Below are 27,138 nucleotides of genomic sequence, written 5' to 3' on the forward strand. Positions count from 1 at the left end.
GTTATCATTACAGCGGTTACCCTTACTGTTGACAAAACAAGGCGGAACTTTGCATCTTGTGTCTCCGGTGTCTCTCCGGACTGTTTTTGCAGTTGCACGTCTGGCGGCGTTTTGATTCCAGTGCCTATTAGCATGTAGCTTGTCGGTAGCATCGTTTGCTCCTGCTGAAATGAGTTGATTTGTGTGATGTTTGTTTAAAAACCGACACCTTTTTGATGCAAACATGGCGCTTTCGATGGAAACGCAGCTCCAGAGCATCTTTGAAGATGTTGTGGTAATTTGCATCTTTATTAACCGGGTTTAAAGCTAACATTAGTTAGCATGTCAGACAGCATTAGCCTTTATGTGTCCAACCAGAAACCTGCTGTGCAAATGAATGACTACAACAACAACAACAACAGCTAGATGCCGTTAGCTTTCACATACAAATACGTAATAACATAGCATACACATGTAAACTAACAGCTACGAGTTGCACGTTTTCATTGCTAACGTAACGTTAGTATTTAAATAAATCGGATGTTTTAGATTTAGCGTTTTGTGTTCACGTACTTTATTGCTAATTCGTTGCACTTTTTTCAGTACGCAGACTTACTTACTCACTTTTACAATGTACCTTAAAGTTACGGATTGCCTTATTGTAAAAGCTGTTTTGATTTTTAACTAACTGCGATTTTTTCGTGCTATTAATGGCGACGTTGATTCAAATTTACAAGTTTTTCTGGAGGTTCATTTTCCTGTTGATAGTGTTAGAGGCTTTTAGGGTGAGGAATAACACTAGATAAGAGAAGATGGATTTCAAATCCAACAATGTTTGAATAAGATAAACTCACCTTAATCTCCACCAGCATCAGTTTTGCTTTGTAGCAAATTCTGAAATACTCACTATTTACTGAGGCAACGGAGGAGAGAATTATTATCATTGAGATTATTATGACTAAGAAAGAAACAGAAAGCTGTTAGTTGTAACTATACAGTTTTTACAGCTTAAAGCAACTTAGATCTAAGACTTTTTTTAAAATACAACTACGTTATTTTATATTATTTATTATATATATATGTAATACTACTAATTTGAGAGGCATTCGATAAATTATTCTAACAAAACCATATGTTACCAATCATTATGAGATATTAGAATGGAATATCAGCAAAAAAAATCACAAAATACTACTCATGGTTTAGCATTTTTAAGACTTTTAATTGATATTTTAATACTAGGTAAGGCCTTTTTTTAAATTAATGAATTCTGAGCCTTTAAAGACTATTTAAGGATCTGTGGAAACCTTGTGTAGAAGAGAAATTTAAAAAAAAAAAAAAACCCTGTCATGTCCTCCCCCATAATTTTCCCTAATTTAATTTTTCTCTCCCTCTTCACAGAAAACGGAGATGATAGAGGAGGCCTTTGCTGGGTAAGATGACTCCAAACACACCTCCTGTTGTTTTGTAATTATGTGGTTAAAGCAGGTCTGAGTATTTGCACAGTAAAAGGTGTGATGTTGATTTGTTAGACATGTTATGTTAATTAAAAAAAACCAAAATACATTACAATAATAAAATGTAAAATAAACTGCTGCAAGCTAAAATATTGTTTTGTTTTTTCAGGATGTTCATGGACACTCCAGAGGACGAGAGGACTAAACTGATCAGTTGTCTCGGAGCTTTCAGACAGTACTGGGGGACGCTACCACAGGTGTCTAAATACACGCTCACAGACACACACTCGCACATAAAATGATAAATAAATGGCTGGATCATTTTTTCAATACCCTCCCTTTTTTGCAGGAGTCTCATGAACAATGTGTGCAGTGGATAGTGCGGTTCATACACAGCCAGCACAGTCCCAAAAGGATCTCCTTTCTCCACGACTGTCTAGCGATGGCTGTGGAAACCAGTCTGTTACCACCCAGGTACACACACACACCCTCGTACACACAAAGGTTTGCAGCATGCATGAACTGACACTTTGAGTCCGATGTTATCCTGTTGATTTAGGCTACATTATCATTGTCAGTGATGGCCTTTAGATATAATTAGAATAGACTAATCATCCTTATGGTTTATGATTATACTATACTGAAAGTATTATGGTTAAGTTTGGTATTTTTTAACCTGGACCCTATTTTTGCATGTTTTTTTTTTTTTGTCTAAGTGAAAAAAAAGGAACAACAATTTTTTAACAGTTTTGAATAAGAGCGCTGCAGCTGGCAGCGTAAAAACAGGCTGCCATGTAACAACTCTAGGCATGTGCACACAGTTTTCATTCACTAAAAGTTCTTGCTTTTGCCAATTACAGACTTAGATTTTTATCCTAAGTGTTTGACATCATTAGATAAAGGATTTCTACAGAAATAGTAAGATCCTTTTTAATTACCAAAAAAAGCCTTAAAATCACTAATCACCAAAGCCACCAGACTCCATTTAAATAAACAGTAATTTATCATCTTAAAACACACTGAATTCAAAGTCAATAAAAAACAAATTAACACTTACAAAAGCCCTCCTGGCTCATCTTTCCATTGTTCCAACAACCACCAACTCTGGTTTGATCCAAATAAATCCTTAATTCACCCAGTTAGATGCAAAAAAGGCTGGATCTATACACTTAAAAATTACCTGTTTATTTAAATTGAGTCTGGTGGCTTTGGCGTGATTTCAGGGCTGTTTCTGGTTAAACAAAAAGGATCTTACTCTTAAACAAAAAAGTTTATTTCTGTAGCGATCTTTTTCATACGTTCTAAATAATAATCTGAGCTTGTTGGAGGCATAAACAAACACTTTTATTGAACGTACGTTGATGATAGAAACATGCTCCGAGTGGTTACATTGCAGCCTTCCTCTCCGCTGCATGAGTCTCACTCAACACTGGACCTATTTCAGAAACTGTTGTTCCCATTCGTCACTAAGACACAAAAACATGGGAAATATGGTCCGAGTTGAAAAATGCACAAGTTTTCTTTTAGTCGGTGTCTAATTATTATCTAAAGGGTCATATTTTTAGGTTATTTACTAACAAACTGGTCAATGTGTTTGCATGCTCATTGCCTTCCATTGTCAAAAATGAGATGCTGCAGCCTGTTTTGTGGATGCTGGCTGCAGCCCTCTGGCTCAATACTGGACCAATTAAAAAAAAAAGTTTTTCCGATTAGTTACCTTAACAAAAAAACACAGGAAAATGGGCTCTTAGTTAAAAAAAAACAACTTACCCTTTAATCTGTTGAAAGCTGTGACATAAATAAAGCAAATTTTTAGCACTCTTATCTGTTATGTCTGTTTTTGTCTTAGTCGTACATCTAATGAATCTCTGTCTGTCTGAAGGATGGTGTGTGTCGCTCTGATAAGCTCGGACAGTTTGGAATGGGAGAGGACTCAGCTGTGGGCCTTAACTTTCAGACTGATTCGCAAGATCATTGGAGGGGTGGACTACAAGGTCTCACACACACTCACACACACAAGTACAGCTGAGACAATACATCAGCAAGCTCACTGATAAGAAGCTCTTAAATATTTCCATTTGGGTATCATAAAATTTTACAAATACTATCTCTTATATATATGATATGTTCTGATCTAAAGTGTGTGTGTTTTAGGGTGTTCGAGACCTGTTAAAAGCTGTACTGGATAAAATTCAAACCATTCCCACCACTGTGAGCTCAGCGATAGTTCAGCAGCTTCTTGCTGCCAGAGAGGTATTTTTCCTTCTATCTTCCACTTAATAAATGCAATTATATGTGATTTGTCTTTCACTGACGGCTTGTTTTGAATGATTATCTGTAAGCATACCAAATCTATAACTTAAGTGTCTCACGCTGTGTGTACTCCAGGTGGTAGAGTATATCCTAGACAGAAATGCGTGCCTCCTGCCAGCCTACTTTGCCGTCACAGAAATCAGAAAGTTGTACCCAGAGGGACAGCTGTCACACTGGGTAAGAGCAGGTTTCTTGAGTATGTTCAGAGCTTTCTCATTCTCATATGACAAATCTTTCGGTTGCATTTTCTCTCTTTTATTCTGTTTTTGTTTGTAGCTTCTTGGCAGTTTGATATCAGACTTTGTGGACAGTTTCAGACCCACAGCCAGAATCAACTCGATCTGTGGTAAGAGACTCATAAACACAAAAAAATATTGCTCCGCTACATAAAGTTTGAAGTGTGTGTTGCTTTCGAGGGTTCTTGTTTTTTGGCAAACTCTTCTTTGCTGAGGCTTTGTTGAAGTCCATTACTTTTTGAAACCGAAATATTACCAAAAGGGAAACATGATCTAAAGGAGAAAAAATATGAATATTTTCCTTTCCTCCTTTTTTTTACACACCGTCCCAACATGTTTTAAACTGGGGTTAAATGTGCAGGTTGTCTGTTTAGTCAGTCAGTGTGTGAATGTGTCCACAGGACGGTGCAGTTTGTTACCGGTGGTGAATAACAGCGGAGCCATCTGCAACTCCTGGAAGTTAGACCCCACTACTCTGCGCTTCCCTCTGAGAGGCATGCTCCCGTTTGACAAGGTATCACATTAACACGTACACGACACAGGCATTCACACACACACACACACACACACACAGAGGAATGTAACTTTGTACATTTACTAAAGTATTGTACTCAAGTACAAATTTGTGGTACTTGTACCTTACTGGAGTATATTTCAGAGGGAAACATTGTACTGTTAACTTCAGTATGTTTATTTAACAGCTTTAGTCACGACTTACTTCGTAAATTAAGAATTTTGCGTAAGATCTCAAGAAGAGTTAATATTTTCTGTTTTAAATTACCAAACAGTTTATACAAATACAGCTGAAATAATTAATTGAACAACTGTTTCAAAGTCATTTTCGTTCTTTTTTTGAAAATTTTTGAGCATTTTTTAGGGGTGTGTTTTTTGTTGGGTTTTTTTTTAGGTTTTTCTGCATAGGATTTAATTTATTTAATACCTTAAGCACCTTTTCCTGAATACACTTACTTTCTTTGACTTAGAAATATAGAACAGAATATTTATAGTGTGATATTAGTACGTAGGGAAAGAGCTAGGGAGCTGCATACTTCTTCCACTACTACAGACACACACACACATACACAAACACAAAAGCAGCAATAATTTTTTTATTTTCATTTTTATTTTTGTAATGTAGGACCTGTTTGAGCCGCAGACGGGCTTGCTGCGTTATGTGTTAGAACAGCCATACTCAAGAGAAATGGTGTGCAACATGTTGGGACTCAACAAGCAGGTAAGACAAACTTTTCCTCTGCTCTATGTTCCTTTACTTCTGTACCACCTGCACTCACCGTTCCTTTCACTTTCACTTTGACTCTTCTCCTTAATTTTTGCCACCCCACTCTCTCTGCTCCCTTTTTCCCCTTCCTGCTCCCGCTGTTCCTTTATCCCTTATTCTCATTTTTTTCAGTCTTATTCTTTAACTCTTTCTTTCTTTTGTTTGTTTTTACCTGCTCCTTTTCTTCATACTCCTCTCTTTTTTTATTTTTTGTTTCTCCTCCCCACCTTTCTCCAATCTCCTATCTTTTTGTCCTGTTAACACAGCTATATAAATCCATTTATAAAGCAAGCCAATGCTGTGAGCTTGACCCATAATGCACTGGTGTTAGTTTTCCCTGTTCGGTTCATGCAGTTTCAACTCAGCCATGCTCGGTTTTTCTTAATCATAAAGCAATACTCATAACCAGAATTATTTTAATTATTTCACATATATTGGACATAAAACTCAGAGTCCAGTTTGTGTGTCTGAATTGGCTGAGTTGATTCTAACTGTGCTGGACCGACAGCGAACAGCCTAGCTCCTTAGTCACCACTTTCTCTTTCTGTCTCTCCCTTTTTCCCCTTTCCGTTTCTTTCTCCTTCTTTCTTTGTTTCTCTCTCTCTCTCTCTCTCTCTCTCTTTTTTTGTCCTCTGGTTGTGTGTTGTGTCTGTCTCTCTGCCATGCGCTCTCTAGACTCTGAACATTGCCCAGGTATGTCGGTGTTCCTCTTCCTGGTCTGCTGACCAACCAACTAACCAGCCCTTTGGACTCTTAGCTCTTTTTTAAGGAAAAAAAAAGGGGGAAACTGGACAAAAAAAAAAAGAAACCTTGCGATGGAGTGAAGAGAAATGCTACAGAGCTTGAGATGGTCACAGCAGGGCTTCATAGAGATATACTCAGTACAAAGAGACAGATGTAGCCAAATGAACACAGATAAAAATAAACGAGAGGCAGCAGGTTAATCAATGGACAGACTGACTTTATGGATCGTTAACCATGGATGGCTTGTTCAAATAATAAGGTTGTGTGCAAAGTAAATTTTCAATCTGCTTCATGCACTACCTTATCTCAGAGTTTAATGCAGCAGAGTACACAAAACAATAAAATTTAATAACTGAGGCTGCAGATGGCCAACCTTCAGTGTCTGTATGTAAGACGATATTCTGGGCAAAACAAGTAACCCCTCCCCAAATAGAAGTCATGGCATATCATAATAGTGCAAGCTTTTGTGAAGGTGAATAAGCCGTTACTTACAGGTCACCACAAATGCTCATAAAAAGGAAATAGTAAGTCAGCTCTTCGATGTTCGATGTTTTACTGCCCAAATTCAGTTTTTTTCTGCGATATTTGAATTGCTTGTAAATACTTTTTATTAAGGCTGCAATGAAGCTATTGAGATTTCATTGTATCATTCATTAAAAAAAAAAAAATCTTTAAAAAAAATCCTCCGTTTGATAAAATGATATATCGCATTAAATGAGTTAGCCTTTTTGATATAATTGTGTTAGAGCCAAAATAGATTTATATGCCTCCGTGCCAACGATAGAACATGAGGGAGTTTTTTCAAATTTTCACAAACATCCACTTACACTCAAGGATTTACTGATTAGATTTTGGTGGTCAAAGGTCATGGTCCCTGTCACCTCGTCTGTCTCGTTGTTGTGAAAGTGATAACTCAAGAACGCCTTGAGAGAATTTCTTCAAATTTTGACACAAACATTAACTTACACTCAATGATGAGCTGATTAGAATTAGGTGTTCGAAGGTCAAGGTCGTCAACTTTGCTACCGGCTCATTGTCCTGAACACAATATCAGATGATGGCTTTGAGGGAATTTCCTCAAATTTGGCACAAATTACAGCTGGCCACAAGAATGAACTGATGAAATTCTGGTGGTCAAAGGTCAAGGTCACAGTGACATCATAAAACATGTTTTTGCCCATAACTGAAGAATTGATACACTCAAAGTCAACGTTATGAATAAAGCTTTGGACTATCTGATTCCTTATATTCTGTATATATTTGCCATCCAGCTGTCAGTGCCTAATTTCCATCTATTGATCGATAGGATTTTACTTTACAACCCAGGTTGTCTTAATGTCAGCTGAGCTCACTGACACTTATCAAACAGTTTTTAATTTCAGACTGAATTTGTTGTAGAAGGTCGTTTTTGTCATTGGAAAACAGTGTATTCAGTCCCAGCCTGGTCTGTGAATCCAGCTAACAACATGACACAAAGTATTTCTGATTTAAACCCTGCTGTTGACATTTCAAGTCCTGCTGCACTGCATGTGTGAATGTAGTCTGGTCTTTGCCTGTTGTTAGCGAGGTCCTCTTGTGTCTGACCTTTTTTGCTGCTTTCTGATGTGCTGACCTGGGCAAAACTCCATTTAGACTGAAAAGTGTTTTGGACTCATGCTGCACTACATTTCATTATACTTTGCAATTCATGAACACTGCAATAGTTACAGAAAGATCAACTCTTCTTATATATCAGCAATTCTGCAGATCATTTTAGTAATTATCAATCTGTTTATTTATAGTCAGACTTTAGGAGTTGGTGGATCTTCTGATTATCTGATTGCCATGTCTTCTACTTAAACTCTTTTTTACTTAAACTAACTTTTGATGCTGCAGTATATTAGTGAACCTTATTACCATGCGACTTGTGCCATCCAGTTAATTAATTGCATTTAGAAAGAATGATAAAGGTGTCTTAAATTATTGGTGGGTAATTTCTCATGTTCACGCTCTGCTAACTTTACTATTTATTCCTTTATATATCTATCTACTTTCCAGAGGTTCGTCTTGTCTTTCCAGGTTTGGGATGGAGTGATATTTTTTGTAATTACAAAGTTTGGATAGCAGTGTACAAATTTTAATTGCATTTGCACAGGCAGCTTAAAAATAGAAGACATGTCAAAGTGTGGATTTTGTTGTGTTTTTTTGACCAGTGTTTTGCCCAGGTTGGCACTCTTATCGGCTGTCTGAGTGGATGAGTGAACTCCGACCTTGTGTCATGTGATGTTTATTGGTTGACGCGTGGTTTCTTGTGACTTTTTTTTTTTTGGTTGTTGTTGGGTTGTTTTTTTTTTTGTTCTTACAGTTTGTACCTTTTGCATCGAAGGTTACGCAGCAACAGCTTTTCTGCCTGTTTATTTTAAATTATCATTTTAAAATTATGTTAAAATGTCTCCATTCAAACTTATTTGGATATTTCCATAAAGCATTACATTGTGCCCCACTCCTCAGATAATTGGTTTACATGATTTATTAATAATTTATATAAAACAGAAACAGAAACAACTACTGATAGAGGCATTTCAAGCCACAAAAGTCAGTCATCCCAAGAGCTGTGATTCCATAAGCACATTACATTTTGAAGAATTGCATTAGAAAAGCTGTATGGAAACACAAAAAAAGCCAAAACTTCCTCAATTGCACCAAAAGGTTTCCATGCTTGCTTGAAATGTTTTTTTGTTTTGTTGAAAAAAGAGGTCATATGCACATCTTTGCAGAATAAATTCTGACATAGAAATCATTTCACTGAATGACTGGCTGTTTCTGCTGTTGCTCTCTTCCCGTGCATTAGAATCACTGCATTAATTTGAAAAAATCATGGACAATTGTTGCTTTATTTGCAGTTGGCAACATCTTGCTTCTTCTATGCTGTTTACTGGCAAAGTGTAGCTTATACTTCCAATTTATGACGAAACTACACTTTGTGGACCCTAGTTTTTTTTTTTTAAAAAAAGGCGCAAAATCTGTTGATAGAAACGCATATAATTATTTTCTTTTTTTTTCTTCTTTGTTTTGCAATATATTTCAAAAATTTGCTTAAAATTTACTTGACAATTTAGTGGCAACACAGCTTTTAAACTCAGTCTGACATGAGCTGTCAGGCAGACGGGTTAAAAACTTATTCAGTGGTTGGTAACTTGTAGTGATCACTTTTAGTGGCATGTAGATGCTAAAATGGGGAAAAATTGTGGGTTGCGACACGTGAAAATGTTTGTCCAGATACACATCTGTTAGTGGTTGGTTGAGTTGGTATGTTTGTAGTGGAGGTGGATATTAAACCAGCCACTGGTGTGGTTTACTGTTGCTAGGATACTGGCTTTGGGATGTTTCTTTTAGATGGAAGGTAGCCTGTGGATCCTTCTCTTTTTCTCTCTCTTTTTCTTTGTTTTTCTCTTTTCCCCTCTCTTTCTGTGTGAGCATGTGTGTGTGTGTGTGTGTGTGTGTGTGTGTGTGTGTGTGTGTGTGTGTGTGTGTGTGTGTTTGGTGGCAGAGGAAGAGAAGTGACGGTCAGCCTCACAGCTTCTCCTCTTCTTACCAATCACACCACCTTCCCACCTTCCCACCTTCCCAAACCCAGTTAGCCTGCATGCAGGAACGCGTTGCACTGTTTGGTTTGGTTTGATTTGGTTTGGTGTTTAATGCTGTGCAGTGCTGTTGTGTGTCATATTGTGCTGCTCTGTGGTGTGCTGTTTGCTGTTTTGTGTCTCAGTTGTGTGAAAAAGTCCTTCAGTGGCAGCCACTGCAGAGATCCACACTCCTTCTGTCTGTCTGGTGGGTGAAGTAAAGATTCCCACTGCTGGTTAATAGGAAGATATCTGAATAACACAAGACCATTTGGACATGAAATCATGTCTGCAATGTCAGTTACTTTGAATATTTTATATGCAACTCAAAGTTACAAAGTTATCCTCAGGTTACGTCGACTCTAGCCAAGGGGTCGACTGATATTGTTTTTTTCAGGGTCGATACTGAGCATAAGTACTTAATAAGACCAATAACCGATATTTGCAAGCAATGTGCATTTACAATAAAATGAAATACATTTTTCTGTCGAAAATTTAGATTTTGGAATATAATATTTAAATGGCATTAGAAAATGTTTAATCAAATCTGAAACTTTCAACATAATTTACAGCAAAGTCCCTGCAACTTTTTTTTTTTATAAAGTTTAATGAAAAGTAAAAGTTCTCCCATGCTGACACTCTTTTTATGTATTGCAGACTGCCTTTCCTATGTTGGTTGAGTGTAATACGCACAGTTTTTCATTAATTAATTTTATTGGCAATCATTTCAATGAAACACTGATACAGATAATTAGCAAAATGCCAAATATCAGCCCCGATAATTGGCCGGGCCAATAATCTGCCGACCCTCCTGTAGCTCATGCAGATGAGTCCACTTGGCCCACATGAACATGCACTTAGTGAATTCTTCTATACGGCCTGAAGTCAGTGTTTAATGCTGCTGGGCATAAACCGTTTTTCTGCGGCCCTCGTCCACAGCAGTACTTATTGTTTTGCTTCTGCCAGTGCTGCTGCCTTCCCAAACTGGGAACCACCATCTCCTGTATCAATACACTGACTGTGGATAAGTACTTCATACAAGCCCACTTTAAAAAATCTGAAACTATCCCTTTAAGATCTTGTTCACCTGCCTTCCCTTCATCATCTGCCTCCCTATCTCTGCCTCTCTCCATCCTCCCCCCTCAGCCATTTCTTCTGACTTTCTCTTAATCCGCTTTCCTCTCGTCTTCCCTCTTTCATCAAAAGTCCCCTTCACCTATACAAGTTACAGCATTGTTGGTTCAGATACTGCAATGAGATTTACATATTATTACGTTCTATATGAAAACATTTTGTTTTGACATGAAACGGTCATCCCAGAAAAACAGGTAATACTTGCACAGGACTTTTGCAGAGCTCAGTTTTATTTTTGTTAATGTTACAGTATGTTTGAATTAACATTATTTGCATTATTTTAATTTAGTATATTTAATAATATGGAAAATGCACATTAATCTACATGTAAGTATTAGAACCATTATCATGATGTCCAAATTACAAAATAGAAAATTTCTGGAAATATGTGGACATTTAAGATTAGCATAATAACATGAAAAGAAAATTACCAGATCATTTGCAGATAAAGATAAATGGTTTACCCAGCTGACAGAGGCAGGAAGGAGATGCTGTGCTGCATGTGAAACATAAAAAAATGTGTGTGTCATTTAACGATAATCTTCTTCACGTTCTCTCCCTCCCTCTGTCTGTCCTTCCTCTCCCTTCCTTTCCTTCTGTCTTTATGTCATTCCTTTTCCTTTGTCTCTTTCTGTCCTCTGATGTCTTTTCCCTCCTTTTCTCTGTTTAACTTCCTCTGTCTCCTGCCCACTATTTTCTTTATCCTTTAACACTCCCATCCTCCCCCCTCAGCATAAGCAGCGTTGCCCGGTGTTGGAGGAGCAGCTGGTGGACCTCGTGGTGTACGCCATGGAGCGCTCCGAGACCGAGGAACACTTTGACGCCGACATCGGGGGAACCAGCCAGCTGCTGTGGCAGCACCTCTCCTCCCAGCTCATCTTCTTTGTGTTGTTTCAGTTTGCAAGCTTCCCTCACATGGTGCTGTCGTTACATCAGAAGGTAAGAGGAGGAAGAGGAGCAGAGGAAGGAAGAGTTTGTGATCCTATTAAAGTGGAAGAGGATCTTGCCTTGATTTGGTTTATTCACAATATTCTCACATATGTTTACAAAATACAACAAGACTTTGACTTTTGTCAGGGAATATAGTGTTTCTGCCGAAAAGCAAAGTTCAAAATGATCAGAGACAAGGCAGCTTTATTTGTATGGCACATTTAATCCAACAGGGCGATTCAAAGTGCTTTACAGAGCAATAATATATAAAAAATCATAAAGGATACAGATTTACAGAAAAAGAGTAAAGAGATATAAACAGTAAAATTAATTACTAAATGATTTAAACATTTACAAATAGAAATCACCATTAGAAAAAACACAAGTGCAGACTTGAGATGCAAAGATCAAAAAAATGGTTTAAAATGATTAAAATCCATTTTAAAAATATGTTTTCAGTGGGTGGTGTAGGCAGTGTAAAAAGGATTGTTTTTTTTGGCTTTGACTTAAAAGTGGTTTATAACCCTGTACTCATTAGTTTACCTGCTTCAGCATCCACACTAATAAGTACAGGGAATAGTAGTAGTGTGTCTGCACTTTGCAGTGTAGGCACCCTCATGAGCTGAAGTTGCTGAACAGCTTGATTTAAAGGCCTACGTACAGTTGCAGTAGATACCTAAAAAAGACAACGTGCTGAAGAGCATATTATCTCTAGGAGGTAGTGTACAGTATGAACGTGCTTACATGACCATGTACATGCACACACTCACATGAACCAGAGCAAACCTGCTCAGACAGCAGTGCTTCAACAATGTGGCTTCCTCACCTCAGATACGATTTCTCTCCGGACTGCATGTGTCAACATTTCTAATATAACAAGCTGTTTTTTTTAATGGTGTCAGACATTAAGTTTTCTCTTTGCTGAAGCCACTCGCATTCCCTGGACATCTCATGCGTCTGCTTTTTGTCCGCTCCATTATTAGCTGCCATAAAAATGACTGCCCCTGCAGTAGAAGTCCCTCGCGTCCAAGATAGTTTATGGATATAAAAGCTGCTCCAAAACTGTCCAGGCTATTCTCTGGTCTTTCTCAGCCTGTTAAGCTGCTGATTTATGTAAGCCATCGCAAATCTCCTCAGTTTAGCAGACCGAAACACTTGTACTTATCATGTCAGATCAGAGGAATGAATTACATTTGCACATTTTTTATTTTTTCATTTTTTTCTAACAGACACTTTGAAACAAATAGGTCAACCTCTGCCTCACCTGTTGTGATTATAAGCCTGTGTATATAACAGCTTAAGAAGCAGCTCTGTAAACAGCTCAATGTTGACGTGATCGTGTTTTAAAGTTGTTTCGGCTCATACAGACTGTGGATCTGTGATGTCATGAAACAGCTGATTCCCCAATTAGTGGCCGATGTCACCCATCATAAGTTGTTGCTGCAAAGAATTGTGGGGCGGATTCTCTCCTTTCCTTTGGTAAAGGATGGTCTGGTGTATCCTGTGCTAAAGGAGATTATAAAGGAAGCATTGACGCACCTTTCCTTAATATTAGGAGAATTTAAACAGCTCTTATCATGGCAGCCGCTCAGCTACTTCTGGTTCATCTCACTCAGTTAGGAACGTCCCTATGCAAAAAGAGGAATTCGACCGCAGCAAGAACTACGTGACATACTTTAGCTCAAGATGCAAAATAACACATTAAAAAAATCTTAAGATTTCCACATTTTTAAGATAATCCTATCTAGCAGCCATTGTTGAACCTTCATCTTTAATGCTTCCTAAAACTGCTTAAAGGAAATACATTTTCACACTAAAACCAAACGTGCTTCAAAAGAAGCAACCGGAAAGCAGCTTAGGTAGTATTTAGGTAACATATTTTTCAAAAACCAATTGTTGGGATCCGTTAAAGAGCTATGTATAACCCAAAATTAAGATTATTAAAGATGAAATTTAGAGTGGGTGTTTGAATTAGGAAACAGGTATAAATTCTTGTGTCCCTTGATGTTGAGTTTCTCTCTCTCTCTCTTTATAGCTGGCAGGTAGAGGTCTCATTAAAGGAAGGGACCACCTGATGTGGGTCTTGCTGCAGTTCATATCAGGAAGCATTCAGAAGAACGCCTTAGCTGACTTCCTGCCTGTCATGAAGCTCTTCGACCTGCTTTACCCAGAAAAAGAGGTACACATCTTCCAAGACTGTATTTTACTTTTCATATTTTCTATAGCATTTAATTTTATTTATTTATTTATTGATATATTTTTTGCTGTAGTGCAGTAGTAGAGGTAGAAGTTTTGGTAGTAGTGGCAGTAAGGACTTTATATGTAAAACCATCACATGTATCCGCACTTTCTCTCCCTCTCAAGTGCATCCCAGTTCCAGACATTAACAAGCCCCAGTCGACTCATTCTTTCGCCATGACCTGCATCTGGATCCACCTGAACCGCAAAGCTCAGAACGACAACTCCAAACTACAGATACCCATACCACACTCTCTGAAACTACACCATGAGTACGCACTTTTAAAATACAAGACTCTGTAATATGTACTTTACACAATACATACCTCAAGTGTACACCAAAATAAAGTACCCAGTTATAATACCTGTCCCCCTCCCTCCCGTCCGTTAGGTTTCTGCAGCAGTCTCTGCGAAACAAGACTCTGGGCATGTCCGACTACAAGATCGCCCTGCTGTGTAACGCCTACAGCACCAACTCCGAGTGCTTCACTCTGCCGATGGGCGTCCTGGTAGAGACCATCTATGGTAATGGATCGATGAGGATCAACCTACCCGGCACCAACTGCATGGCGTCCGGGTCTGTCACCCCGCTGCCCATGAACCTGCTGGATTCACTCACGGTGCATGCAAAGATGAGGTCAGTGAAAGCAAAGGATGCAGAGATGAACTAAGGGGAAACTTGGACAGTATTTTCTCATGTTTTTGTGTCACTTTACATCCACAAAAAGAGGGTTTTTTTGCCATTTATAGCCTAGTTTTTTATTCTACGTGTCCTACAACATTATGGAAAGGATCCCCACAGGGATAGACCTTTTTGTCCAAAATCTCAAGTACCAAAACCCACTAGACTCCATTCAAATTAACAGCAATTTTATCATAGTAAAACACACTTCATTTAAAGTCCACAGAAACCAAATAAACCATCTTGGTTCATCTTTCCACTGGTCCAACAATCAAAATCTCTGTTTAGTTTGAAATTCACTTAGTTAGATGTGAAAATATGCTGCCTCTATAAGGGCTAAAATGATTGTTATTTAAATGTCTGGTGGCTTTTGCAGTGGTGATTTCAGTGTTGCTTCTGGTTAAACAAAAGGGATCTCACTCTTTCACAGAAGTTTTTCCTCTCCATAATGTTGCAGATGCCTCTAAAATAGTCTGAGCCTGTCAGTGGCAAAAACAAGCACATGCATCACTTAGAACAGATGCTGCAGTCGCCCCTTCACCAATGCCCAGAGTGGTTACATTGCAGCCTGTTTGAGGGCTGCTGACTGCAGAGCTCTCACTCAATACTGAACCAATTTTAAAGACTGTTCCCATTATTCACGTAGACACAAACCATGGGAAAATACAGTCCAGGTTGAAAAATACTGAAGTTACCCTTTAAAAATGATATAATATGATTTTAAAAAAGGAATTAACAATGATTTATACAGAGAACTACACAGTTTATTGAAATGCATTAATTTTGTCCCTTTCTGCCTGCCTCCAGTCTGATTCACAGTATCGCCACGCGGGTAATAAAGTTGGCCCACGCCAAATCCAGCATCGCTCTGGCCCCTGCACTGGTAGAAACATACAGCAGACTGTTGGTCTACATGGAGATCGAGTCACTCGGCATCAAAGGATTCATCAGTGAGTGATAGAAACATTAAAATTCACCGCTGTGTTGCAAAGTTGTCAAGCTCAGATGGAGAAAACGTGATTTGCATACCTCATTTCAGTATAGCATCATTTTGTTCCCTGAAGAGAAGTTTTTCAGAGTCGCAGTACAGAATTTGTAAGAGTGTATAACTCTTCCAGCACGTTCTAGTCTGATCTATATTCAGTCATCACTGCTCATCCATTGGGTTGCATTTCGAGCAGGCTGGCTCAGAGCATTTGTGTTGAATTTGTCTCTTGGGGCAACAAACACATGTTGAATAATTTGACACTCTGTCTGTTCAGGCCAGTTGCTGCCTAACGTGTTTAAGTCTCACGCGTGGGGAATCCTTCACACGTTACTGGAGATGTTCAGCTACAGGATGCACCACATCCAGCCGCACTACAGAGTCCAGCTGCTGAGTCACCTGCACAGTCTTGCTGCCGTGCCCCAGACCAACCAGAACCAGCTGCATCTGTGGTAATGTGGACTTACATCCAGCATACTCACTGTAACTCACTAAAGGATTACTCACATTAGGCACTGCAACATAAGACCACTTCATTACACAATTATCCTGGACAGAATACTTATGTTTCACAATATTATCTCAATTACCATCAAAAAATGCTGCAAACTCATTAGATGTCACTAAAATATACTGGAGTCATTTTATATTTTATTAAATGAACGTTCTTATATCAATTAGTCTCCGCGTGTCAAGTTAAATCTTTGAAGAAAACTGTTTTCTCACATGCCTCCGGTGAGCAAAGAATCAAAAAAAGGCAAACATTTGCAATGAGTTGAAGTAAAAAGGGTTTTAAAAATAGCAAAACCAAAGACAGCTCAAACATTACAATGTCAACACTCGAAATGGGCCCTTTTGTATTTCCTGTTAAAATCTTTTAGAGAATATGTCAGTCAATCAGTCAGATAAGAAAAAAAAACAACATGGGAAATAAGCAAAAATGGATCTTAAAATATAAATCTTAATAAATTAAAAGTATAAATCATAAAATTGTAATTTTAAGACAGTATCAATATTTCAAGCTCCTCTCATAACCGTTATATGTGAACGACATCAACTGACAGAGAGTGAACCTGGACCCTAGCTGTTGCCCAGCAACGCAATGCCAGTGAAACGATCTACATCAAATCCTCTTTTTACAAACTCATGCAGCATAATCAGGATAAGTCTCATTGTAACTGTATGCTCGATACTTCCCAAACACATGCTTTTTCCCAAAACATCACGATTTAAAACACTCTGCTTACGAGTAGCTTACGAGTGCCTGAGCACATACGCGAATATGAGCTCAGGCATTTTACCTGGCCGTGCATGACATTGTTTGCTTTGACGTGTTTTAAATTGCTACGTTTTATTGTGTGTGGATTATTTTTTGTTTTTTTTTTGTTTTTTGTAATCACAATGTGCAATAAAATCGGATGTGCTCCGATCCCTAATTACTACTGAAACTCATAAAATTTCCCAGCACACATTTTCATTTGCATTGAGTTCAGTATTCCCACAGCAAACGAGAATTTCTCAGTTTCTACAATACATTTTATCACACAAATATAGTCATCAGGAATATAATGTTCTCTCTCATGTCCTGCTGTCTTTGTGTCTCTGTCCTCAGTGTCGAGAGCACGGCTCTGCGGTTGATCACAGCCTTGGGGAGTTCAGAGGTGCAGCCGCAGTTCACCCGCTTCCTCAACGACCCAAAGACAGTTCTGTCGGCAGAGTCTGAGGAGCTGAACCGAGCCCTGATCCTCACCCTGGCCAGAGCCACACACGTCACAGGTCGCTCTCGCTCTGCATTTACTCCTTTAGACCTTTGACTTGACTTGTCCTTTTCTTTGTTTTGATCTTTCATTTTATTCTCAAGTTTGTCGGCGTCTTTCCTTTCTTGTTCATTCTTTCTTACCTGTAAATTTAATTCACTGTGCAGTTTTTTCCTGCTTTGTGTTTGTGTGTAGATTTTTTCACAGGGTCCGACTCCATCCATGGCACTTGGTGTAAAGACATCCTCCAGACCATCATGAACTTCACACCTCATAACTGGGCCTCACACACACTTTCCTGCTTCCCTGCTCCACTGCAGGTGAGCCACGGTCACAGAGGCGTCAACGACAAATTCAGCTTTATTTAATCTCAGATGCAATGATCTTGTTTTAATCACTCCGCCCTCCCTCTTCCTCTCAGGCGTTCTTCAAACAGAACAATGTTCCTCAGGAGTCTCGATTCAACCTGAAGAAGAACGTGGAAGAGGAGTACAGGAAGTGGAAGTCCATGGCCAACGAGAATGACATCATCACCCACTTCTCCATGCAGGGCTCCCCCCCGCTGTTCCTCTGTCTGCTGTGGAAGATGCTGCTGGAGACGGATCACATCAACCAGATAGGCTTCAGGTTCAGTGTCATGATTTTGTGTGTCTACAAATACGCTTTTACAGAGTTCACGCACAAACATTTATTATATTTGTTGCTCTCGTATAGAAACCTTGTATCTCCATACTTTATTTTTCTTTTTTCCCTGTAAATCAACTGTAGATGCCATGTATGCATTTGTTTTTTATTGCTTATCTTACCTATTATACTACATAATCATACCATAAACAATAATTAGTACCACAATAAGATGGACACTATGATTTCTTACGGGTTGGACGAGAAATAATAATGATTTTTATTCACTTGTTCACCTGCATTTTAGTTTGGGTTCTCACATTTTTTTTGTTGCTGATCCACGTTCACCTTTGCACTTATCGACTTCATGCACCGGATATCGTTCTTGTTTTCTTGCATTAAAAAGGACAGTGAATCTTTCAAAGCCTTTCGAGAAATGGAACAGGATTATTAAAATGGCACGTCATCCAGCTGAAACTTCATAACTGCACTTGAGCATGATTTTGGTAAAAATATTGATAATAATATAATACATGCAAGTATCTAACTATGCAATACAATAATACAATACAAATGCAATACAAACCCTAACGGCACAGTGTTCGGTGCAGTGTTCAAGTATGTATGTTACTTTTTTTTTTTCATTTCCTTAAAAGTAGTGGTTAAGGTTTCCGCCTGACAGTGACGATATAAAGTACGAGTAACACATGAAAAATTTAAAAGAAATTCGGGTTTTATTTTTGAACACAGTGGAAGTAATTAGGGTTGATACTGATCAACAGAAAAATAAAAAAAATGTCAAATTAAAAACAAATCTGTGAATTTACATAGATTAATTAGAGCAGAGTCCCAGTCCTTATCATTAACGCATTTTTCCACGTTGTATTCAGAGTCCCCGACACCACAGAGTGTGTTTTGATGAAGCATGTGGTAATGATGCATCTCACCACTGATGTTCTGGCATTTTAAATGTGCACTAATTGGCCCAAGGAGGGGTGTGTGGGGGGGTAACCTCAAGTCTCTAAACAACATCTGTGGTTAATTGATCCAGCTGGAGCAGACAGTGTCGTTTTGGGATGATTGGCTAACTGCAGCCTGATTTTGTGTCCCTCAGGGTCCTGGAGCGTATCGGCGCTCGCGCACTCGTGGCTCACGTGAGAACATTTGCAGACTTCCTCGTCTATGAGTTCTCAACATCAGCCGGCGGACAGCAACTCAACAAGTGCATTGAGATCCTCAACGACATGGTCTGGAAGTACAACATAGTCACCCTGGACAGACTAATCCTGTGTCTGGTGAGGACAAATGTGCATACAGAGAAATGTTCATAAATACTGTGGGACCCATGCTTTGTGTCTCACTTTTCTTCTGTGTTCAGGCGATGCGTAGCCATGAAGGCAACGAGGCTCAGGTTTGTTACTTCATAATCCAGCTCCTGCTGCTGAAGCCCAACGACTTCAGGAACCGAGTCAACGATTTTGTCAAGGAGAACGCTCCCGAGCACTGGCTGCAGAGCGACTGGCACAACAAGCACATGAGCTATCACAAGGTACAAAAAACTCGCCTTTTTTTTGTACAAAAAAGAAACAGTTTGTAAAATCCAGGATGACGACAGTCAATAATTCAAGGCTTCAAAAAAGCAGTCCTCAAAGCAATGGGTGACATCATAGTGGCTATGTCCATTATTTTTTACATATTCTGAGGTCACATGTCTATTATCTGAGGTCATCAGTGTTTGTTGATCCTTCACCAGAAATACCCGGAGAAGCTGTACTTCGAGGGACTTGCGGACCAAGTCAACCCTCCCATGCAGCTCCAGCCTCAGTATCTGCCCATATACTTTGGCAACGTGTGCCTGCGCTTCCTGCCCGTCTTTGACATTGTCATCCACCGTTTCCTGGAGCTTCTTCCTGTCTCCAAGTCTCTGGAAACACTGCTGGACCATCTGGGAGGACTGTACAAGTTCCACGGTGTGTAAAACTGTCCTAAAATATCCGTGTGGATGAACGAGGGAGCAGGTTTCGAAAGAATAACAGCGATAAATTATTACATGAATGAAAAGAGGAAGCTCTCCTGGGATGTGAATGTTAGTTGTAGATCGTTGTTTGTGCGCACTGATGTGTATTTACTCCTGTTTGTTTGTGCGCAGACCGACCCGTCACCTACCTGTACAACACGCTTCACTACTACGAGCGACATTTGAGAGACAGAACGAACCTGAAGAGAAAACTGGTGCACGCCATCATGTCCTCACTGAAGGTACACAGAGGGAAGATGAAGGAAAAAAAGATAAACACATCTGAGACAAAAGCTCATTATGTGACGACTCATTGTTTATTAACTCTTTGAAACCTAGATCACCAACAGTTTTCCTGCGCTGCATTCAGACGCCTTTCACAAGCTATTTGACCCATGAAACCTGATTAAATTTATATATGATATCTTCTTTGAAACATCTTGAAAAAAGGCAGTGGCCAACTTGGCAAAAAAAATGCATCACAAATTGCAAGAACTTAGTCAAGGGGACAAGAAAATGACCTTAAAATTAGCTTTAAAAACAAGGGAGAATTAAGAGAAAGTTATCTAAATAAAATAGGGAAAAATGCACAGAAAACTACATGTAATATAATTTGATATTTAAAATTGTTACAGAAAAAAATATAATACAATATATAAAGTAAATACACACACACACATTTTTTTTTCTTTCAGGTAAATTTCTTGTAACTTTTTTACCAATTGTTTTGCTCTTCTTTGAACCACGTCTTGTTAAATTGCTCATTACCTTCTCCCCATGTTTCCGAAAGAAATTAAACCATTTTTTTAAGGTTTCAAAGGGTTAAAACAAGCATCTGTGTGGTGTGAAGTTCCTTGTTGGTCTCTTTTTTATGTGTAATTACAGCTCCTATTTATTTATTTTCAGATATATTAAATGTGTATTTTTTATAGGACAACCGTACCCCTGGGTGGTGCCTGAGTGAAACCTACCTGAAGTTTGGCATGAACCCCAGAGAAGACAACGTGTGGATCCCTGATGACACCTACTACTGCAAGCTGATTGGACGTCTGGTGGACAATATCCTTCATTAATCTCCTTCTGTGTGTGAATGGATCCATCACTGTCCTCTCTAAGCAATCCTTATCCTGGCTAATAAAAAGTCACAGGCCTCCCGGGCACCTAAATAATTTATTTACCTTCCTGCCAATATGTCCAGTTTCCCCTAATGTCTCTTTGGATTGTAATTTCTACATTCAAGTTAATGAAATCCCAGGTCCCATAGGATTTTATTGGAGCCAGTTTAGCTGCAACAACAGAGGCAAAGCAGCTTTATTTATATAGCACATTTCATACAACAGGGATATTTTAAGGGCTTTACAGAGCACTAAAATATAAAATATTAAAGGATAGGATAAATTTTAGTCTTGCAAAACTGTATTTAACATTTTTCTTAATTTTAGTTTATTTTTTGATTATGCATTTGGTGAGTGTGTGCATCTGTCTGTCTGCCACTAATTTTTCAAACTACCGGACCAATCAGCCTAATATTTTGTGTGCACTGCTATTGCTTGGGGATCTCTCGTAGTTGTGGGGATGTACAATTGTTGAAAAATCTGTTTTATTGACAGTTTTGCACAGTCATTTTCTGCTGATGTCTCACTCCTCTTATCCAGCCAGGAGGGGCTGAAAGTTTGGATTGGCGTTACAGTTTGTTGCAGGCCACATTTTGACCTTGGCCATAGCTCAGAAATTGACATCCATAGAAAAGTTCATCATTTTGAAGTGGAGCATGTGCAGATTAATTTAATACTTGATATGTTATGCTCCACCTAAGTACAGCACGATGCAAGATAAATTAGTCCCCATTTTTGTTTTCTTCCCCATCTCCACTGTAAGGGAGCCGGGAGTGACTTTTTAACCGGGCGCAGCTGCTCCGCCTTCTGGCTGCGCCCCGCTTTGTTGATCTTTACCCTCCTTAACTCTCTCTCACCCATGGCTGGCAAGTCACCGGGTCCGTTCCCCAACTGTGACTGGAGGTTCAACGAGTTCCCCAACCCTGCAGCCCACGCTCTGCACGTCACCTGCGTGGAGCTGATGGCTTTAGCCGTGCCGGGAAAAGATGTCGGCAACGCTCTGCTCAATGTCGTGTTGAAGAGGTACAAAACCTCAGACAGTTCAGCTCAGATTGTCTTTACAGGGCTCCCACAGTCATGGAAAACTTGGAAAAGTTATGGAATTTCACAATCACATTTTCCAGGCTTGGAAAAGTCATGGGATTAGTAAAAATCATGGAAAATTTTGGAGAAATCAAAATGAAGATGAAATGAAGATAATTTTGATCATTTTAATAGGAGTGTGTTTTGTACCAAGAGTTTGATGTAAGTTATTTATCATGTTTTCTTTCTTCTTTCAGCCAGCCTCTGGTTCCCAGAGAGAACATCACAGCTTGGATGAACGCTATTGGACTTGTGATAACTGCACTTCCTGTAAAAAAAAAAATCACCCCAGTCCTTAACTATTTGATGACTTCATGTGGAGTTCATTCACCGTGACCTCCTCCATTTCCTCTCTTCCAGGAGCCGTACTGGATCGTCCTCCACGACCGCATCGTGTCAGTGATCAGCTCTCCAGCGCTGACGTCAGAGACCGAGTGGGCGGGTTATCCCTTCGCCTTGCTCGACTTCACAGCCTGCCACCAGAGCTACAGCGAAATGAACTGCAGTTACGTGCTGGCATTAGCGCACGCTGTGTGGCATCACTCGTCCATCGGACAGCTGTCTCTGATCCCAAAGTAAGGAAGTCTTCCTCAGTCTCTGTCCTATTATTCTCACCCTGGCATCCTTCTTTATGCTCTTTAGACCAGCGGTTCCCAACTGGTCAAGTCACAGGCCCAGATTTAAACCTTAGTCATTAGTTTAAGGTCCACACATTACAAATTACCACATATTCAGTTTTATTTCACAGAATGTAAACAACACGGTTTAAAACACAAAAAAATGAAACATATTGCAAGAATAAACAGAAATGGCACTTCAGAATAAAAGCTCTGTTCCAGAAATTCCCTGTAGTTCCAAATAACCTGTTTTTTGTTTTGTTTTTTACAAACTTGACATGTTTACAGGTCACTTGTGGTCCATTCAGAATGGTCCCATGACCCACGAACACCAGCTAGGAACCACCACTGCTTAAGACCACATATAATTCAATGTTGTTATCATGAATTTGTGTCTGTGTGTGTAGATTCCTGTCGGAGACGCTGAAGCCCGTCGTCCAGACAGAGTTCCAGTTGCTCTACGTGTATCACCTGGTGGGGCCGTTCCTGCAGCGCTTCCAGCAAGAGAGGACACGATGCATGTTGGAGGTACACACAAAAGTTTGGCCATATATGACAAGCACAATAATTATTAAAACACAAATTAATGCGCAGTAGTGCTATGCTAATTTTGAAAATAATTTTAAAAGTAGTTTCTGTCACTTACTGATAATCGTAGTTGATGTAAAGTCACGTTTTAGTTTTGATTCTGAACTCACTTTTAATTTTAGTCTGGTTTTAGCAAATTTATTCATTAACAGCAAATAAATCAACAGCATCAACAAATACTTTTACAAAATTTGTGCTTTAGTTGTAGTTTTTTTTTTTATGTATATATCCTCGTGTTTGCGTGTTTCAGATTGGCGTGGCCTTCTACGAGATGCTCCAGGCGGTGGACCAACACTGCCAACATCTCAGCTACATGGACCCAATCTGTGATTTCCTCTATCACATCAAATACATGTACACCGGAGACAGCGTGAAGGAGCAGGTGAGTGTCTTTTATTAAAAAAATAAAGCACAACATTGAACATACATTTTTTTGTAACCTACATTAATAGTAAACCAACAAACTAATGGAAAAACTAAAAATAGAGACAAATTGGGATCACTGTCACCCAGACTTCAAGTACGATGACATCTGTGAACTCGCAGCTCCTCAGGAGACAGTTTCGTGTTTTCGTTTTCCATTTTTAGCTTGAATCTGTCACCTCCTGTACAGAGAACGAGCTCCCCACCAGTGTCCGACCCCAGAGTTAATTAGAGGAGATAAAGCAGTACTTCCATTTGTGCTTGAGGCTTCATCAAGTGTACTTGAATTGTCTTTCCAAGTAATTAATTTAATAGAGGGAGCCCTCTTTGAACACTGAGCAGCCTTGAAGGGAAAGTTTGCCTCAAAAATACATTCTTTCACTCACCTGTAGTGCTATTTATCAGTTTAGATTGTTTTGGCGTGAGGTGTCTGTCTTCTCTCCAATATAAAGGAACTAGATGAAACTCAGTTTGTGGAGCTCAAAGCGCCAAAAATATAAATTTGAAAAACTCAACAGCAGTTTCTCTTTCAGAAATCATGACCTGGTACTCAAGACCGAGTCATGATTTCTGAGACATTGCTGTTGAATTGGTTTATTTTTTACGTTTTGAGCACCACAAGCCAAGTGCCATCTAGTTACGTTATCGGTAGAGAAGACAGACATCTCTAACATTCCTTAACTAGCACTACAAGTAAGATGTATTTTTGATTTAGAGGTGAACTGTCTCTTTAAACCCAAATCCAAATCATGCATTTTGTTTTTCTTAAACCAATCTAGCTTCTTTCCTGATTTTTTTGGTTATCACTACATTGCTCATCTGTGTACTCACCTCTGTTCTTTACCTTTCTGTCTTTTTCCTTGTCTCTCTCTCTGTCTCTCTCTTTTTAGGTGGAGAAAATCATCATGACTCTGCGTCCGGCCATGAAGCTGCGACTGCGCTTCATCACTCACAGCAGCAAGATAGAGACTTCATCATCAGCTGCCACTGCTGCCTCCACATCCTCGGCCTCCTCCTCCTCCACCCCGCAGCCCCCCACCTCCTCGCTGTCATCGTCCTCCGCCGCTGCCTCCCCCTCCTCCACACAGCACACACATACTCCTATGTAGGTGGCCTGGGTGAACACAAACACATGGTTACATGACAGTGGACTCGCACACAGAACCGCATTGTAGACATCATGATTTTGAGTTTGATTTTGTCTTTGAGGTGGATTTTGCTCAAAGTAAAGATTGAAATAACATTTCTATAAACAAGATCTGATTGTCTTTCCTGAACTTAAATCTTGTACTTAAACCCTGGCTGACTCTGTTTGAGAAACTCAGGATGAATCACTGACGGGGCTTCGGTAAGTGCATAGAAATTCTGTCTGCATGCATACAGATACTTTTGTAAACATACTTTTCCCCTAAGTTTAGGTCGCTCATCCACATGAATACAGTCTTAGATTAAATTAGTTTTTAAAACACCTTCTAAGGTTCACATTTTTCAAAACTCTGGTTACTTTGTATCTGTATGGACGAATAAAGCCTTGTTCAGACCAAACATTTGCAACAGAACGAGTTAAAAATGCAACTACTTGCAATGCGCAGGTCTGCAACGCTCAAAAAATCTGACAGTGCATCATCTCTATAGCAACAACTCTGTACTGTCGTTCAGTTTTCAAACTTTTTAGGCTCATTTTTTAGTCTCTTAAAATATGAATGGGGACAGTGATAGTGAGAAACTTAAATTATTTGATACAAATAAAAAAACTTGCTCAGTTGTCATATTCCATGACTAATAACAACCAAGTGTTCGGAGGGTTTTTTTGCATGCTAAGGTGTACAGAGATATTTTGTACAACAAACATAATTTGGATTGATTTTTTTTTTTAAGTCAAGAGCAAATATTTCATTAGAGCCCAAACACCGACCAGTACAAAGACCCTCTTGGAGTGACAAAAAATTACTATTATTTTTCTGCCAAATGAATTGCAGTTTTGAAATTCCAAATACTACTTGAAATATGCAGGATGCGACTCAGTGGATTATGCATTTGGTTATGATGTGTGAGATTGCGGGTTTGAGTGTTATTGGAAATACTTTCTTTTATTTATGCCGTAAAATTTAATTTGACTGTAGATTCATACAGTTTAGACATTTGACTATTGGCTCAATTCATCTATCAGTCAAATTTCCGACAGATGTCACCACCGTTAGTATGTATAATATGATGGCAGTTTCATGAACAGTGCTTTGGTTCAGTGGACTGAGTATTTGGTTAGAAATTGTGAGACTGGTGGTTCAAATCCTGGTGAGTACATTTTATTTTGATTATGCCATTAAATTTAATTTGGTGGTAGATTTATACAGTTTAGACACTTGTTGTGATTTTGCCAATCAAATTAGGCACGTAAAGTTGTGTTATATGTCGTTTTTGTCAATAAATAAGGTGAAGTCGTCCCCAAACAAGTAAAAAGCAGTATCAGCAGATGCCTCTGTCGAAATCAAGGAATATCAGCCTGACTCATCTATCAGTCGACTTTCAACAGACTTCGCTGCCGATACTGAATTTTGCACTGAAAATAACTTTGTTAACTATCGGTTGGACTCATCTATCAGTCGAGCTTTTATGCATAACTCCACATTGATTTTACATGGCAGCACTACTAGAGGGTTATTCCTGTGGTCACATTATTTGGTTACAATGCGAGAGAATGCTGGTTTGAATCCACCCGAATATACTTTATTTTATCTCCACCATAAAATTTTATTTGGCGGTAGATTCATACAGTCTACACACTTGTTGTAATATTGCAGAACACATTAGGTACGTAGAGTTGAGTGATACGTCGTTTTTGACAATAAATGAGGTGAAGTGATCCCAAAACAGGTAAAAGCAGTATCGGCAGATGCGTCTGTCGAAATCAAGGAATATCGGCCGGACTCATCTATCCGTCGACTTCCGACAGACGTCGCTGCCGTTACTGAATTTTGCCCCGAAAATAACTTAGTTGACTATGGGCTCGATTCATCTATCAGTCAAGCTTTTGTACAAAAGACCAGGTCGATTTCGTTTAGTTATACGTTTAGTTGTATGTCGTTTATGACAATAAACGAGAGGAAATTGTCCTAAAACAGGTAAAAGCAGTATTGCCAAATACATATATGGAAATCAAGCCATACAATTATTATTATGAGGTTTAGCTCAGTGGACTAATTATTTGGTTAAAATGCAAGAGATCGCCGGTTCGAATCTTATCGTAAATACTCTATTTTATCTACTCTGTAAAATTTAATTTGGTGGTAGATTTAAACACACTTACCACTTCTTGTGATATTGCAGAACAAATT

General features: G+C 39.0%; 1 protein-coding gene across 2 annotated transcripts; it reads left to right on the forward strand.

Annotated features, from left to right (window-relative positions):
- The first annotated feature begins 83 nt into the window (after positions 1–83).
- On the forward strand, positions 84–25,086 carry med23 (mediator complex subunit 23). 2 transcript variants are annotated; one of them, XM_042503297.2, is made up of 31 exons: positions 84–274; positions 1,381–1,412; positions 1,606–1,693; positions 1,786–1,910; positions 3,319–3,430; positions 3,591–3,689; positions 3,825–3,926; positions 4,026–4,095; positions 4,387–4,499; positions 5,124–5,219; positions 5,940–5,957; positions 11,477–11,683; positions 13,710–13,853; positions 14,039–14,184; positions 14,304–14,549; positions 15,402–15,544; positions 15,857–16,031; positions 17,192–17,355; positions 17,532–17,656; positions 17,758–17,963; positions 19,075–19,255; positions 19,339–19,509; positions 19,714–19,930; positions 20,110–20,219; positions 20,910–21,036; positions 21,950–22,115; positions 22,373–22,445; positions 22,536–22,750; positions 23,200–23,320; positions 23,631–23,762; positions 24,694–25,086. In XM_042503297.2, exons 1-31 carry the CDS (start codon positions 224–226, stop codon positions 24,910–24,912), a joined length of 4,194 nt encoding a protein of 1,397 aa, XP_042359231.1. In that variant the 5' UTR covers positions 84–223; the 3' UTR covers positions 24,913–25,086. The 2 variants fall into 2 exon arrangements, with proteins under 2 accessions (XP_042359231.1, XP_042359232.1); XM_042503298.2 differs by lacking the exon at positions 5,940–5,957 and having other exon boundaries at positions 85–274.
- The last annotated feature ends 2,052 nt before the right edge of the window (positions 25,087–27,138 follow it).

This window comes from Plectropomus leopardus, chromosome 16 (genome assembly GCF_026936395.1).
Source record: "Plectropomus leopardus strain MGB_pleo_1.0 chromosome 16, ASM2693639v1, whole genome shotgun sequence".
NCBI lineage: Eukaryota > Metazoa > Chordata > Actinopteri > Perciformes > Serranidae > Plectropomus > Plectropomus leopardus.

Excerpts from the sequence above, each read along its gene's own strand:
- med23 (XM_042503297.2), top strand. The coding sequence starts at position 224 with ATGGCGCTTTCGATGGAAACGCAGCTCCAGAGCATCTTTGAAGATGTT. Across the intron at positions 1,413-1,605 it reads ATAGAGGAGGCCTTTGCTGG|GATGTTCATGGACACTCCAG; the intron begins GTAAGATGACTC and ends TTGTTTTTTCAG. Across the intron at positions 22,116-22,372 it reads CTCAATGTCGTGTTGAAGAG|CCAGCCTCTGGTTCCCAGAG; the intron begins GTACAAAACCTC and ends TTCTTCTTTCAG.